Here is a 17,500-nt window from a genome sequence, read left to right on the forward strand (position 1 = left end):
ATCACAACAGTATAAATATGAAGGTCAGTTGTATCTGACCATGACCATCACAACAGTATAAATATGAAGGTCAGTTGTATCTGACCATGACCAAAGAACAGTATAAATATGAAGGTCAGTTGTATCTGACCATGACCATCACAACAGCACAGGAGGCAACTGCTGTCACAACCTGACCTAGAATTTGATGACAGCGGAGAGTGTCTTGCCCAAGTTACATCCCCACTCTCTCCTACTGACCTAGAATTTGATTACAACGGAGAGTGTCTTGCCCAAGTTACATCCCCACTCTCTCCTACTGACCTAGAATTTGATGACAGTGGAGAGTGTCTTGCCCAAGTTACATCCCCACTCTCTCCTACTGACCTAGAATTTGATTACAACGGAGAGTGTCTTGCCCAAGTTACATCCCCACTCTCTCCTACTGACCTAGAATTTGATGACAGCGGAGAGTGTCTTGCCCAAGTTACATCCCCACTCTCTCCTACTGACCTAGAATTTGATTACAACGGAGAGTGTCTTGCCCAAGTTACATCCCCACTCTCTCCTACTGACCTAGAATTTGATGACAGCGGAGAGTGTCTTGCCCAAGTTACATCCCCACTCTCTCCTACTGACCTAGAATTTGATTACAACGGAGAGTGTCTTGCCCAAGTTACATCCCCACTCTCTCCGACACTCAGTAGCAGACCAACTAGCCCCCCAAGGCTGCAGCACTAAGAGCCAGTGCAATCTTGCCTCCAAATTTGAGAGTCATAACAGTCCTTCACAAAAGACTAAGCTGTAAATGACTTCCCACTGCAGTGTAGAAACCACTGATCATACAGCTGTCAATTGGCCCAGCTGCAAGCTGATGTCAATCTGTGATACAAGCCCAGCGTTCGGCCCAAAAAGAAAAGTACTTCTTCTTCTTCTGCGTTCGTGGGCTGCAACTCCCACATTCACTCATACATATGCAAGTGGGCTTTTACGTGTATGACCGTTTTTAACCCGCCATGTAGGCAGCCATACTCCGCTTTCGGGAGTGTGCATGCTGGGTATATTCTTGTTTCCATAACCTACCGAACGCTGACATGGATTACAAGATCTTTAACATGCATATTTGATCTTCTGCTTGCATATACGCACGAAGGGGGTTCAGGCACTGGCAGGTCTGCACATATGTTGACCTGGGAGATCGTAAAAATCTCCACCCTTTACCCAGCAGGCACCGTCACTGTGATTCGAACCCGAGACCCTCAGATTGAAAGTCCAACGCTTTAACCATCTGGCTTTTGCGCCCGTCAAAAGAAAAGTACAATGTATGGAACCTACCTGCCCATCCAGAACAGCCGACAACGACAGAGCGCCACCTGTCACACCTGTGAAAGACGTGCTGTCTGACGCTGATGTGTCTGAGTATGACCTGTCCACCTCTTCCGTGTCTACACACCGCAAACAAACACAACATCAACAATGTTCTGAGCTACAATGATCCAGACAAGAGAACAGAACGCAGTCAGAGAAACAAGAGGCCAGCCTTGCTACACCGGCTGAAGACCATGACTCCCAAGTGCTCAGCTGTCAGCATCATCACTTTCAGTTCTTCATTACAGTTTGAGAGTTTCAAAATTTGTTGGTTGTATTTTTATTGTGTACTACTTATGATTGTGTGCTATGACTTCTGTGCGTGCCTGCGTGTGTGTGTTGTGGGGGGGTGTGGGGGAGATGAATAATTTTTAATAATGTCTGGTATCTTGTGTTCAATTTTTTCTTTTCGCTATTTATGTGTGTCTTCTATTTGTAAATGCCTGGGGCTTATTTTCAAGATCAGGCGTAAACTCATAATAATGATAATAATAATAATAATTGGACATCTCGATGAGCTTAACATATTATGATAATAATAATAATAATTAGACATCTCGATGAGCTTAACATAACTGCATACAACAGATTGTAACAATAAATCAGTTCATTTTCTATCCTGTCTCAGTAGAAAGACATGTCTTACATATGAAGCTCATTCCAAAACAATCACAGAAATGAAAGGAAAGCAGTTTGCTGAACAATCAAGGTTCACTGTCTGGACCTCACAAACTCCATCATCTTCCTGAGCATGTGTGGGCTACAGCTCCAAACTTCACTCACGTACAAGTGGCCTTTCATGCACAGACTGTTTTCTCCTGCCATACAGGCGTGCTGGTTATCTTCTTGTTGCTATAACCCACCCAATGCCTCTAAGGATTACAGGAGTTTGAATGTGCTGTTCATCTTCTGCATGGGCACACACACACAAAGGGGGTTCAGGCACTAGCAGGTCTGCAGAGCTGCTGACATGGGAGGTCAGAAAAACCTCCACCCTTAACCCACCAGGCACTGTTCTCAGGATTTGAACTCAGGACCCTTAGATTAACAGTCCAACGCTTGAACCACTGATGTGTTGCACCCAGCAAACCTTAGATTAACAGTCCAACGCTTGAACCACTGATGTGTTGCACCCAGCAAACCTTACATTAACAGTCCAACGCTTGAACCACTCACATGTTGCACCCAGCAAACCTTACATTAACAGTCCAACGCTTGAACCACTGATGTGTTGCACCCATCAAACCTTACATTAACAGTCCAACGCTTGAACCACTGATGTGTTGCACCCATCAAACCTTACATTAACAGTCCAACGCTTGAACCACTGATGTGTTGCACCCATCAAACCTTACATTAACAGTCCAACGCTTGAACCACTGATGTGTTGCACCCATCAAACCTTACATTAACAGTCCAAGGCTTGAACCATTCATGTGTTGCACCCATCAAACCTTACATTAACAGTCCAAGGCTTGAACCATTCATGTGTTGCACCCATCAAACCTTACATTAACAGTCCAACGCTTGAACCACTGATGTGTTGCACCCATCAAACCTTACATTAACAGTCCAACGCTTGAACAACTGATGTGTTGCACCCATCAAACCTTACATTAACAGTCCAACGCTTGAACCACTGATGTGTTGCACCCATCAAACCTTACATTAACAGTCCAACGCTTGAACCACTGATGTGTTGCACCCATCAAACCTTACATTAACAGTCCAACGCTTGAACCACTGATGTGTTGCACCCATCAAACCTTACATTAACAGTCCAACGCTTGAACCACTGATGTGTTGCACCCAGAAAACCTTACATTAACAGTCCAACGCTTGAACCATTCATGTGTTGCACCCAGCAAACCAAAATGAGAACGGAATAAAAATGACTGGAACAGAATATGTCTTTGTTACCAAGTGTACCATGGTCACAAGGAATATTGGGGGGAAAGTATATAAAAGGTATTAACATGAATCAAAAATCATATACAAACCCTTGCACAAAAGAATTTTAGACACATATGCATATATGCATGTACATATAAGTGATTTTGCATGAACACGCTCACTCACACACACATGCACACACACACAACACACACACAGACGCAAACACACACACACACACACACACACACGCACAACACACACACACAAACACGCGCACACACACACACAACACAAGCACACACACATAACACAAACACACACACACAAAAAACAGATGCAAACACACACACACACACACACACACACAATACACACACACACACACAAGACACATACAGACGCAAACACACACATACAGACGCAAACACACACACACACACGCACAACACACACTAACGCAAAAACACAAACACACACGCACAACACACACTGACGCAAACACACACACACACACACACATGCACACACACACACCACGCAAAAACAGACACACACAACATACACACACACACACCACCCACCACCAAGACATAAGCACACACACACACACACACATGCAAACACACAAATACCCCCTACACACACACACACACACAACACCCCCCCATCCACCCATCCACACCCACCCACACACACACACCACACGCTAACCCTCATGACCATCAGATGCACAATACCGTGAGTGAGTGTGGCGGGGGGCGGTGCGGCAGACCTGTTGGCGGAGGACTTTCGCTGCCAGAAGGAGTACAGGCCGTGCATGGGGGGCTCGCGGTCACCCTTGGTGCGCTGCATCTGGGCTCGAACCTTGCTGATGGTGCCGTGACTCACCCCTGTCACCCATCCGATGAACTTGTAGCAGTTACACCGCTGGCCCCCTGGGGACACACACAGCATGTCTTTTTACTGTGATGTAGCAGTTATATCACTAGTAACACACACACAGCATGTGTCTTTTTACTGTGATGTAGCAGTTATATCACTAGTAACACACACACAGCATGTGTCTTTTTACTGTGATGTAGCAGTTATATCGCTACTAACACACATAGCATGTGTCTTTTTACTGTGATGTAGCAGTTATATCACTAGTAACCCACACACAGCATGTGTCTTTTTACTGTGATGTAGCAGTTATATCGCTACTAACACACACATAGCATGTGTCTTTTTACTGTGATGTAGCAGTTATATCACTAGTAACACACACAGCATGTGTCTTTTTACTGTGATGTAGCAGTTATATCACTAATAACACACACACAGTATGTGTCTTTTTACTGTGATGCAGCAGTCATATAGCTAGTAACACACACACAGCATGTGTCTTTTTACTGTGATGTAGCAGTTATATCACTAGTAACACGCACACAGCATGTGTCTTTTTACTGTGATGTAGCAGTTATATCACTAGTAACACACACACAGCATGTGTCTTTTTACTGTGATGTAGCAGTTATATGACTCACTGCCAAAAGGTGGGCACAGAAAGTGGGCAGTGAGTGGCAAAAATCAGTTACTGAATTACACAAAGTTGAATACATTTTTGTAATGGGACCATAGGTGGTCACCTTTGTGTAACAGGAGAAGACAGCGTGTTTTGTACTTTTCGAGTAAATTACATTAGAAGACACTTCTGACAAGTATGACATACATCAGTGTTTACAACACATGCACACCTCTATACAGTAAGAGACCAATCAGGAAGGTTGAAAACCTTTCATTAAGCACTGTTTTAACCTTGGTGTACTTAGTCATGATGTCAAATATTTGTTGAAAGCTTTTGGCTCTTGCCTGATGGGGGGGGTTGGTTGTAATCACTGATGCGCATCATCGCATGAAGACTAAACATTTCAAAAAACAGTAACTGGTACAATTATAAACTCAAATAATACTGTCACAGAACAACAGTAAACACAATGACAACAATTTTCATTCAAATATTTTAATGCCAAAGAAAATTTGCTGTTTTACATGCACATAACAAATGTATGATGTACATCAGTTTTACACAAAACATTTTCCAGCAAATGGAACGACAGCCAAAATGTCAACAAAAAATGAAGATGAACCAGTATGTCAGATAGCATTATTGTATCACATTCCTGTAGTGATTACAACAATATAAACTCAAATCTAAGTCTTAAAATCCTGTCATAAATGATTTTCAAACCAATACAAACCAGATTTAATTTGTACAATGGAGACAACAACACACACAAAGAAAAACAGAAAAAAAACAAGAGATAATGAATTGCCACAATAATTCAACCACCAGTCATCTCAGTGACACACTACACAATGAAATATTACACCAGTGTTAACCAATCAAAACTGACCCCATTCATTCAGAACAAAACCCGTATTGGTCACCAAAGCTAAGCAGGTGTCAGTATCACAATACTGTTTGCCTATCATGTTAAAAAATATTTTTAGAAAGGGCTGAGAAACTGTCACAAATGCAATATTGACATCTAACAAACAAAAACACAAAAAAACACAAAAAATATGCAAACAAGATACATATTCTGTCATTACATTGAAAAGACTTTGCAAAGACTTTACAATGAAGAGGGAAAAAAAGAACAGTTGGGCACTGATTGAGAATTCAGACCCAAGACAGCAAAGAATTCTCTCAAACCATTCACCAAATGGCATACAACTGACACCTGTGTGACGACGCTTTTTCATCAAAATGCAGCTGCACTTTCCTTCTGAAAGAAGTGAAAGGTTCCCATGAATATTCTGGAGTGGGAAATGAAAAAAGCTGCATACCAGGTTTCTGCTGGTAGAACAGCACGCAAGCCAATTGCAGCAACTCATCCGTTTCTTTCACCTCAGCAAGGTACTCATTCTGCTGCCACTTTACCATGTAAAAGTTCCCTACCACTGGACAATCCTTTTGTTCAGACCAGAGAATGACTGGCACAAAGTGATTTGGAACCCAGTGCTCTTCAGCAGTATCTGTGCGTGATGAAGACCACATGATGATGACTTTCTCATCTGAACTGCAACTGGGTGCCCTGAAAATCCTGTTGCAGTGGGTTATATAAAGTTCCCACCCAAGATTTGGATAAACTGACAGGATGGGACGCCTCAGAACGTGGGAGGCAGCCAAAAACTCCCACAATCCAGTATAAGAAGCATTCCGCAGAATGGACATCACCTCCTGCTCAAAAGCAACCACAGGCGATTCACTGGGTGCAACTGATGTCAGCACAGCCACATGAATCACACTCTCAGGAGTGACCTGATCATGAGCTGAACACCAGTTGCTGCCATCAAGAAAGAGATTTGGATGAAGTGCCATGGCCATGGCTATTCTGCATCTCATCTCTTCATGCAAATCTTCTTTGCCAAACAGAAGAAGGCTCAAAGATCGGAAGAAACAATTCCCATCACCTTCCACTTGCAAAGGAAAACACAGCTGCTGGACATCTGGTGCCATAAGTGCAAGTGCACTTGTATCCACAGTGTGCCCTGCAACGGCTGGGAAACAAGGTGATGGGAGAGAAAAACTTTCAACCTCATCCTGAAAGTTCTTTGCTGACTCTTGAACTTCTTGAAAACTGAAGCAATTTTCAAGAGCTTCTGCAACTGAATGAAAAAAATTGGTCCTGTTTGAGTGATCAAGACCTTCACACGATGCAGAATCCATATCAGTGCACTCATCAGGAGATACTGATTCACAGTCTGACTCACAGTCTGTGTCACTGTATTCAGATTCTGCAATGTGTGCGGAATCTTCTTCTGACTGCAAAGTGTCGCAGTCCACTTTTTCATCCTCATGGTCTTGAGGATGAAAAGGAACTGAGCCAGCAAACTTCAGTTTGGCAGTTTGCCAACCAGGAACATGGGCAGCAGACAGACAGTGTGCGTAGTCCTCAGACATGCATGGTTTACAAAAGCACGACAGAGTCCTGATTGCCAGCTCATCTTGTGCCTGCACTCGCACATGGTGGAGCTTTCTAGAGCCATGAATGGTCTTCACCATGCTTGAATTTATTTTCCTGTCTACCTGGTCTGGCTCAATGAGGAAAAAGCGTTGAACTTTGTGAAGGCACTCTCCAGGGCCCTCTGAATGGCTCATCGTACGTGAACAGTGTTCAAACATGTCCTGAGCCCCATTGACAGTGACAGCCCCAGAGGCAATGTCACGTGTCACATTCCTTTTCACTGCCCCATCACACCAGTCACAATCATTCTTGCCATGGCGTGCACCAAAAAAAACCTTTTCAATGGATGCCCCTTTTGAGTGTGGCAATGTGCTGCGAGCAAGGAAAAGAAACGGCAGTTTTGATTTAAACTGTGCAGCACAGCCATCACTCACCAGCAGAACTTTCTTCATATTCCTGAGCTTAGAAACATATTCCAAGATGTTTTCAATGAAAACCTGTGTGATACAGGCATCATGACGAAGGTCATCTGAAAGAAAGACCAGATTGTCTCGCCTCAGCTCTCCACACGAGCATCTACTGTGAACAACAGCAGGAAACACAGTGACCTGTCTGTAGGCCCAGTGGGCACTCTGGGGTTCATCCTGGAATTTGCAGAGAAAATTCTCTGCAAAATCCATCACAATAATTACCCAATCTTCTGGCAGATTTCTTTTTAAATGGTAGAGCTGATTTCTCTGCCACTCTGCATTAAACTTGTGCCTGTACAGAGGTCCAAGCTCTTTCATCAGCTCTCCCAGACACTCATTCACGCTGCCACATTTGCTCACTTTTTCCATCCTTGAATGAGTGCCCATTCTCACAAGTTCCCACCTCTCCCATTTTACCTGTTCTGTCAACAAATTTCCCACCTCTTTTTTAAGTCTGGCATGCAGTTGCTCAATCCCGCAGTGAAAACACTGCCTATCCAAGCAATTTTTCCTTGGAAATTCACCCTCAAACCCACACACACTTTCCCCTAACAATGAGTCAACACTCTCACGCTTGCTCAACAAGAAAAGGTTAAGTTTCTTCAGTTTTTCTTTTGGATTGTGACAAAGTTCACAAAGGCATTGACGAAACTTTAATTTTGTCACTGATTGTATGTATTTTGGTTTGAGACGATAGAATGTTCTCAGTGAAACCTTGATTTCCTCATTTTTTGCCTTGAACTCCTGATAGAGTTCACTGATGGGCTTTGTCAGCTGTTTTTTATATCTGGCAGACTTACAGGGGACCTCAGCTGCATGAGCATCATAGAAATCCCCAACCGCTCTAAATCTGTTTCCTGGGGATGTATGATACACACACTTTTCTTGAGAGTTTTTCAAATACTTGTTTGAGAACCCAATGTCACCTGCATGTGGAGTGTTCTGAAATATTTCTCTTAAATATCTCTTGTGTGAAAGAGTCTCCTTGTCTCTTTTCTTGGAAATGTTCTCCACATGTGTGCGAAGAATTAAAGTTGGAGAACTCTCTACCTGTGTAGTAGAACTAGGCTGTTCTAGTACTTGCTCCACTTGAATGGACTTCTCTCTCCTAGCCCTTAAAATCTGCTCCTTTTCTGCCTTTTTTTTATAATAATATTCGCGTCTTTTCTCTTTTACACGTCTTTTTTTGTTTGGATGCTGAGCATCACGATGTTTTTGGACGGCCAGCCTAATGTACTCTCGTCTCTTATCGGCTTTTGCTTTGTCAAGTCGCGTCTCCCGCGCTGGTGGCCCACCCGATGCTGCTTCTTCAGCCTTCTTCTTTGCACTGCACACACACAGAGAGAGAGAGAGAGAGAGAGAGAACATGCTTTGAATTATGGGGCAAAACATTTCAAAACAATGAAAGCAAACCACTGTATATGATTACTATCTATTCACTTTAACATCTTTTAAATCCACACTGGTTGTGAAACCCAAACTAATTGCACTTAACATTAGATTGAAGGGCATAAAGAGAATGAATTCTTTCTAGAATATGAAAATATGTGCATGCATACATAAAGAATGTGTGTGTGTGTGTGTGCGGAAGGGAAAAAGAGAGCTTCAGAGAGAGAAACAAGTCAGTTCATTCTTTAACTACAACTTTACAAGTTTTACAAAAAAACCTTTTTATTATTAACATTTTTACAGCTGTATGAAAAAAAGGTTCTTATTTATAAACAATACAAACAATTAGAAATGTACAGAAAGGATGAGATCAACTTACATGTAGCGAGCTTGACACTGTTTGTGCAACAGACGTTGATGCTCTTTCTGCTCCTCCGAGACCGGTTTCTCTCGATTCTTTCATGTTCTCTCTTTGGCCTTCTTCTTCATCTCATTGTGAAGTTCAGGATCAGCTTTAACCCGCATTCTGTAGGCCCTGGCAGCTTCCCGGTTTCTCGCTCTTCTAGCATCTTTTTTTGCCTGAAGACTGGCGTTCTGCTCATTTTGGTGATGTAAAATCTGTGTCTCTGTCATTGTATCTGAAAACGTGAATGCAACAAATGCACATCAAGTCATATAATGTGTACACACACACACACACACACACACACACACAAGCAAAACAAATATGCAACAAAACATACACACACACCATTTCCCAAACCCTGCGCTATATAAATAAACATTATCATTACTATTGTCTGGGTACACATGGGAATATATTCATGCTCTTGTCAGTGTACATTTGTTTATTAAAAACAAAAACAAAACAAAAAAACAACAAAAACACACACACACACAAACAACAACAAAAACAAACTTTTTTCAAAACAAATATACCCCAATTTTTTGCTTCTTAATTAAATCTGGCTTATTCATATAACTTTCCATGTCCTGTTCTTTGGTCACTGTAAAACTGATGTGCGTCATTACTTTGGGATATAAATATTGTTAGCATTGTCTCCAGATTATCAAATACCTTGAAAACAATGGATTTTCTTCAATTCAATAAATATATTTGAAAAAAAAGATCCTGGGAACAAAACTCAAGTTCGTTTTGCAACTTGTGCTGTTTAATCATTCAGATGATTGTGAACATCAGTTTTACACAATGGCCCTGATGACGAACTCATTTTTACTCAACAGTAGCATGGTGTAAATTCTGTTGAAAATCACCTCCAAAGAAAGAAAGAACACATTCACGGCAATGCCGTACGGTGAAAGCAGCAACAAATACATTCAAATCATGCTACAAGCAAAGAAAATAACAATGTACCATGTTAACAGAGTGAATAATTGTAAAAAAACCAAGCAAAACTGATGATGAAAATCATTTGATGACGAAAGATCATTTCAGATAGAATGTTTACACCATACCTTTTCGCTTGCGTAGCACGCCGCTGTGTTGCCTCTCAGTCGATCTATTGACACCGGAAGTATAACTCGGTTGTCCGGAAGTATAGATGACGTCAAAGTTTTAAAAAAGTTGATAAATTGTTTTTGATGAGGTTTGATTATGAACATCATTGTTTACCGCGAAATTAGAGCATTCAGAAATAGCTTTATAAAAACCAGAGTAAACTGTTTTTTGAATCTCAGTTGATCTTTTCTCGTAGAACAATTTTCAATCAAATGAATGATATCTATTTTTGGAACAAAGAAAGCGAAGCAGACGACGCACAAGGAATTTTCGTTTTCGAAGAAATTTTACACAACGGATGATGCGCGTCATCATGAAAATCAATGCGGGATTGTGATCGTTAAAAAGATAATTGTAGTGTCTTGTTGGATGGATTATATAAAAGAAAGCACTCCTAATCATTTGTAATAATTTGGACTTGTTTCCCGGGCACATTGTAGTGTAAAACCATTGACGTTCTTCATACGTGTGCAACTGTCCATTTTCGGCAGCCCGTTTTAGAGGGCTTCGACCGCTGTTTAGATCAAATTACTTTAAAATGGGTGGGGTCTGGTGGAATATATTGTCTCTAGTGTGTCTTTGGGCATTTTTCAACATTCTTGCAAAGTAAAACAAACAGCACAAACGGATGTGATTTTATTGACATTGAAAATACACAACCATCAATGTGCCCACCTTTTGGCAGTGACTCATATAGCTAGTAACACACACACAGAATGTGTCTTTTTACTGTGATGTAGCAGTTGTATGGCTAATGACACACACACAGCATGTGTCTTTTTACTGTGATGTAGCAGTTATATAGCTAGTAACACACACAGCATGTGCCTTTTTACTGTGATGAAGCAGTTATATCACTACTAACACACACACACACAGCATGTGCCTTTTTACTGTGATGAAGCAGTTATATCACTACTAACACACACACACACAGCATGTGCCTTTTTACTGTGATGTAGCAGTTATATAGCTAGTAACACACACAGCATGTGCCTTTTTACTGTGATGAAGCAGTTATATCACTACTAACACACACACACAGCATGTGTCTTTTTACTGTGATGCAGCAGTTATATCACAAGTAACACACACACCGCATGTGTCTTTTTACTGTGATGTAGCAGTTATATAGCTAGTAACACACACAGCATGTGTCTTTTTACTGTGATGGAGCAGTTTTATCGCTAGTAACACACACACAGAATATGTCTGTTTACCGTGATGTAGCAGTTACACCGCTGGGATTACACAGCATGTGTCTCTTTACTGTGATGTAGAAGTTACACCGCTGGGATTACACAGCATGTGTCTCTTTACTGTGATGTAGAAGTTACACCGCTGGGATTACACAGCATGTGTCTCTTTACTGTGATGTAGAAGTTACACCGCTGGGATTACACAGCATGTGTCTCTTTACTGTGATGTAGAAGTTACACCGCTGGGATTACACAGCATGTGTCTCTTTACTGTGATGTAGAAGTTACACCGTTGGGATTACACAGCATGTGTCTCTTTACTGTGATGTAGAAGTTACACCGCTGGGATTACACAGCATGTGTCTCTTTACTGTGATGTAGAAGTTACACCGCTGGGATTACACAGCATGTGTCTCTTTACTGTGATGTAGAAGTTACACCGTTGGGATTACACAGCATGTGTCTCTTTACTGTGATGTAGAAGTTACACCGCTGGGATTACACAGCATGTGTCTCTTTACTGTGATGTAGAAGTTACACCGCTGGGATTACACAGCATGTGTCTCTTTACTGTGATGTAGAAGTTACACCGCTGGGATTACACAGCATGTGTCTCTTTACTGTGATGTAGAAGTTACACCGCTGGGATTACACAGCATGTGTCTCTTTACTGTGATGTAGAAGTTACACCGCTGGGATCCGCTGTTTCCCATGTGAGTGACAGAAAAGCATGGATGATGATAGTGTTGGTCTCTCTTAGTGTGGTGTTTATGTGTTCCGTATGTTTGTTTGTTAAAAATGTGTTTGACGCATGGTAAAGTGTGTCCCTGTGGGAGCGTGTATATCAGCACACATAAGCTGTGCAATGTGTATGAGTTTGTGGCTGTCAGTGTACTGACCGGAGGGCGTGAGCATTTCGGCCAGGACACGGCGAGCCTCTCTTTGGCTGGTCATGGCGCGGCGCCTCCAGTGAGACAGCAGGTTCTTGTGGCTGTACACCATCTGAATAACAAACAGTACACAGTGCTAAGTGGTAACTCTCTCCTTTCACATGCTACACAACTTCAAGTCAATGCTGCTTACGCTACCCATTCAGCCAGCACACAGGTAAACAACAGGTACACTGGAACAAACCCAGACACTTCCCCAAAAAAGGAAGCGCTGGGTTTCTCCTTATACCGATCATTTGACATGTGCACACAGCAGCAGCGACAGAAGAAATATGCAAACACCATCTGGCCGTCACCACACACATCACCACAACACATTATGACACATCACCATGACATCACACCACACACATCATCATCATGACACATTATAACACATCACCACAAAACATAATGACACATCATCATGACATATAGCAATGACACATCATTATGACACATCACCACAGACATCATCATGACACATTATGACACATCATCATGACATATAACCATGACATATCATTATGACACATCATCATGACACATTATGACACATCATCATGACATATAACCATGATACACCACAATGGCACGTCATCATGACACATCACCATGACAGATCAGACAGGGCTGCAGTGTACAATGGGGATGTCCGTTTGATCATCTCTTTACAACAGTAAATGGATCCCACTCACACACGTGGATAATGACTAAAAAAATACAGTAACTCTGATGCAATGGCAGACATGGGCATTAACTCTGACACAATGACAGACACGGGTAGTAACTCTGACACAATGACAGACAAGGGTAGTAACTCTGACGCAATGACAGACAAGGGCATTAACTCTGACACAATGACAGACAAGGGTAGTAACTCTGACACAATGACAGACAAGGGTAGTAACTCTGACACAATGACAGACAAGGGTAGTAACTCTGACACAATGACAGACAAGGGTAGTAACTCTGACGCAATGACAGACAAGGGCATTAACTCTGACACAATGACAGACACGGGTAGTAACTCTGACATGACAGACAAGGGTAGTAACTCTGACACAATGACAGAAAAGGGAGTCAAATACAATGACAAACAAGGGCAGTAAAATTGACATGATTGACAGACAAGGGCATTAACTCACCCAGATACAGGGGTCAACATAGTGACAGACAAGGGCAGTAACTATGATACAATGGCAAACAAGGACAGTAACTGGGATACAATGACAGACAAGGGCATTAACTCACCCAGATACAGCGGTCCACACAGTGACAGACAAGGGCAGTAACTATGATACAATGGCAAACAGGGACAGTAACTGGGATACAATGACAGACAAGGGCATCAACTCACCCAGACACAGCGGTCCACATAGTGACAGACAAGGGCAGTAACTATGATACAATGGCAAACAGGGACAGTAACTGGGATACAATGACAGACAAGGGCATCAACTCACCCAGACACAGCGGTCCACATAGTGACAGACAAGGGCAGTAACTATGATACAATGGCAAACAGGGACAGTAACTGGGATACAATGACAGACAAGGGCATCAACTCACCCAGACACAGCGGTCCACATAGTGACAGACAAGGGCAGTAACTATGATACAATGGCAAACAGGGACAGTAACTGGGATACAATGACAGACAAGGGCATCAACTCACCCAGACACAGCGGTCCACACAGCAGTGACGTTTTCCCAGGGACTCCAAAGGATCCAACAGACCCAGAGCCGCCTTGCCCTTCTGTCGCTCGGCCCGCCGCCCTCTCTGTTTGACACATCATCATCATCATCTGGGGGATGATAATAACAGCACCAATACATTCTTCGTTACTGATGATGATGAAAGTTGTAACTGCATCCCCCAGTATCACCAACAGCTGCCCTGCACTTCTGTCGCTCTGCGTGCCAAACTCTCTGACACGTCATGCTCTTGATTTGCCTTGACTTGCCTCGGCTTGAACTGACTTGCCTTGGCTTAAACTGACTTGCCTTTGGCTTGAACAGACTTGCCTTTGGCTTGAACTGACTTGCCTTGGCTTGAACTGACTTGACTTGGCTTGAACTGATTTGACTTGAACTGATTTGACTTGGCTTGAACTGACTTGAGCTTGAACTGATTTGACTTGGCTTGAACTGACTTGAGCTTGAACTGACTTGACATGGCTTGAACTGACTTGAGCTTGAACTGACTTGACATGGCTTGAACTGACTTGACTTGGCTTGAACTGACTTGCCTTTCGCTTGAACTGACTTGACTTGGCTTGAACTGACTTGACTTGGCTTAAACTGACTTGGCTTGAACTGACTTGACATGGCTTGAACTGACTTGACTTGGCTTGAACTGACTTGCCTTTGGCTTGAACTGACTTGACTTGGCTTGAACTGACTTGACTTGAGCTTAAACTGACTTGGCTTGAACTGACTTGACTTGGCTTAAACTGACTTGGCTTGAACAGACTTGACTTGGCTTGAACTGACTTGAGCTTGAACTGACTTAACTGAATTGACATAGCTTGAACTGACTTGACTTGAACTGACTTGGCTTGTACAACATTTGTGGGCCCCTTCCAAGGGGCCTGTTCATCATTCTGCAGAGTAAGAACTATATACTTTTCTTTTTTTTCTGCCCCATCATCTGCACCGTTTCAGTGGCATTAATCCAACGCTGCTCATTTAGATTCCCCCATACACGGCCACACCCGGGTTTGTCCGTCGCAGTTCCAGCGTCGGCAGTCCAAAGGGAACCATCGATGTTAGGTCGCCAGGAGGCCACACACCAGAGGAGACCCTGCACTGCTGCTGAGTCACTTCGGTGGTGTTCAGTGGTGCCTGTTCTGTAAGAACTATATACTTAGTCATGATGACTGGAACGATGATAATACCAATACATTCCTCAACACTGACGATGACAATTGTCATGACATCACCCGACATCACAGAGGATCCACCTCGTCTTTCTGTCTCTGCATGCCAGCCTCTGTCGGTCATGTCGGTCATGTCAAATCATGTCTGTCTGTCTCTGCATGCCGGCCTCTGTCGGTCATGTCAAATCATGTCTGTCTGTCTCTGCATGCCAGCCTCTGTCGGTCATGTCAAATCATGTCGGTCATGTCAAATCATGTCTGTCTGTCTGTCTCTGCATGCCAGCCTCTGTCGGTCATGTCGGTCATGTCTGTCTGTCTGTCTCTGCATGCCGGCCTCTGTCGGTCATGTCGGTCATGTCTGTCTGTCTGTCTCTGCATGCCGGCCTCTGTCGGTCATGTCAGTCATGTCTGTCTGTCTGTCTCTGCATGCCGGTCTCTGTCGGTCATGTCTGTCTGTCTGTCTCTGCATGCCAGCCTCTGTCGGTCATGTCGGTCATGTCTGTCTGTCTGTCTCTGCATGCCGGCCTCTGTCGGTCATGTCAGTCATGTCGGTCATGTCAAATCATGCTGTTTACTGCTAAGGAAAGGGCCATTTCAGGCCTAAATGCACATCACTTCTTCAAACCACTCAAAAAGAAACCAAAATGATGTTGAAAAATCAATCACAATAAAAAAAAAAAAGACCAGTTGACACAAGTTTTGTTCACTCCATGTGAAATTGAAATCAACTTCAACATATGTTTATGTATATTGTTTTTGTTGGTGATAATGTTGATGTGTTTCAATCTGAAGAAAAACTACCAGCTTCAAGACTGCATTACAGGATGGAGAAACTGCACCTGGACACAATATCAGTTAGTGGCCAAGCATCCGTGTGGCTGTTCGTGTTTCAGAAAGGTTCCTTCTTCCTTCTGTCTGTCTTTGTTAACACCTCAGACCAGACAAAATAATCCCTACTGTAAGAATAAGAAATGTTGTCAGATATTTTCTTCAAATAAAGTTACACTTTGCTTGAAAGCATATATATATATAGCTTCAAGATAAGTATCAAATTATCACTGATGACTAATCTGATATGTTGTCCTTACTTAACACCGTTAACATGGTTACTACACTACTGGTATGATATATATATCTGAAAAAAACAAACAATAATAATAAAAGAAACTAGAAAATAATTTTTTTTTTTTTAATATAATCATAGATATATCACATACCTCCTCTGTTTTTAACTTTTTATGCAGAAAGTTGTTGGAGTAGCAGAGGACTCGCTGTGTAGCTTTCTCACACAGGTGGAAGTCATGTTTCAGACGTTTTCTCTGCTGCAAGACAAAGGTCTCGAACCGCTTGGACCGCTTGTGGCCATTGCCCAGTCCTATGGAGCCACTGGGAAACACAGTAATGGGTCACTGACAATACTTAGGACACACTTTCTCCTTACCTAGCAAAGACAACAAAGTGTCACTGACAATGCTTAGGACACTCTTTCTCCTTACCTACCAAAGACAGCACGGTGTCACTGACATCACTTAGGACACACTTTCTCCTTACCTAGCAAAGACAACACGGTGTCACTGACATCACTTAGGACACACTTTCTCCTTACCTAGCAAAGACAACAAAGTGTCACTGACAATGCTTAGGACACTCTTTCTCCTTACCTACCAAAGACAGCACGGTGTCACTGACATCACTTAGGACACACTTTCTCCTTACCTAGCAAAGACAACACGGTGTCACTGACATCACTTAGGACACACTTTCTCCTTACCTAGCAAAGACAACAAAGTGTCACTGACAATGCTTAGGACACTCTTTCTCCTTACCTACCAAAGACAGCACGGTGTCACTGACATCACTTAGGACACACTTTCTCCTTACCTAGCAAAGACAGCACGGTGTCACTGACATCACTT

The 17,500-nt window shown here is 42.7% G+C and overlaps 2 protein-coding genes across 2 annotated transcripts in view; both read right to left on the reverse strand.

Annotated features, from left to right (window-relative positions):
- The window catches only part of LOC143276080 (uncharacterized), a 51,020-nt gene that overhangs the window by 23,048 nt on the left and 10,472 nt on the right, over positions 1–17,500 (reverse strand). Inside the window, exons 5-9 of the mRNA XM_076580468.1 lie at positions 16,802–16,970; positions 14,381–14,485; positions 12,673–12,775; positions 3,981–4,178; positions 1,315–1,424 (exon numbers count right to left, since the gene is read on the reverse strand). Of these exons, the coding sequence (XP_076436583.1) occupies positions 1,315–1,424; positions 3,981–4,178; positions 12,673–12,775; positions 14,381–14,485; positions 16,802–16,970 (685 nt within the window). The remainder of the gene's footprint in view (positions 1–1,314; positions 1,425–3,980; positions 4,179–12,672; positions 12,776–14,380; positions 14,486–16,801; positions 16,971–17,500) is intronic.
- Positions 4,924–8,095, reverse strand: LOC143275737 (uncharacterized). The gene is made up of 3 exons (XM_076580012.1): positions 7,003–8,095; positions 6,384–6,507; positions 4,924–4,936 (listed from the first exon to the last, which is right to left on the reverse strand). Exons 1-3 carry the CDS (start codon positions 8,051–8,053, stop codon positions 4,924–4,926), a joined length of 1,188 nt encoding a protein of 395 aa, XP_076436127.1. The 5' UTR covers positions 8,054–8,095.

This window comes from Babylonia areolata, chromosome 31 (assembly GCF_041734735.1).
Source record: "Babylonia areolata isolate BAREFJ2019XMU chromosome 31, ASM4173473v1, whole genome shotgun sequence".
In the NCBI taxonomy this organism is placed as follows: domain Eukaryota; kingdom Metazoa; phylum Mollusca; class Gastropoda; order Neogastropoda; family Buccinidae; genus Babylonia; species Babylonia areolata.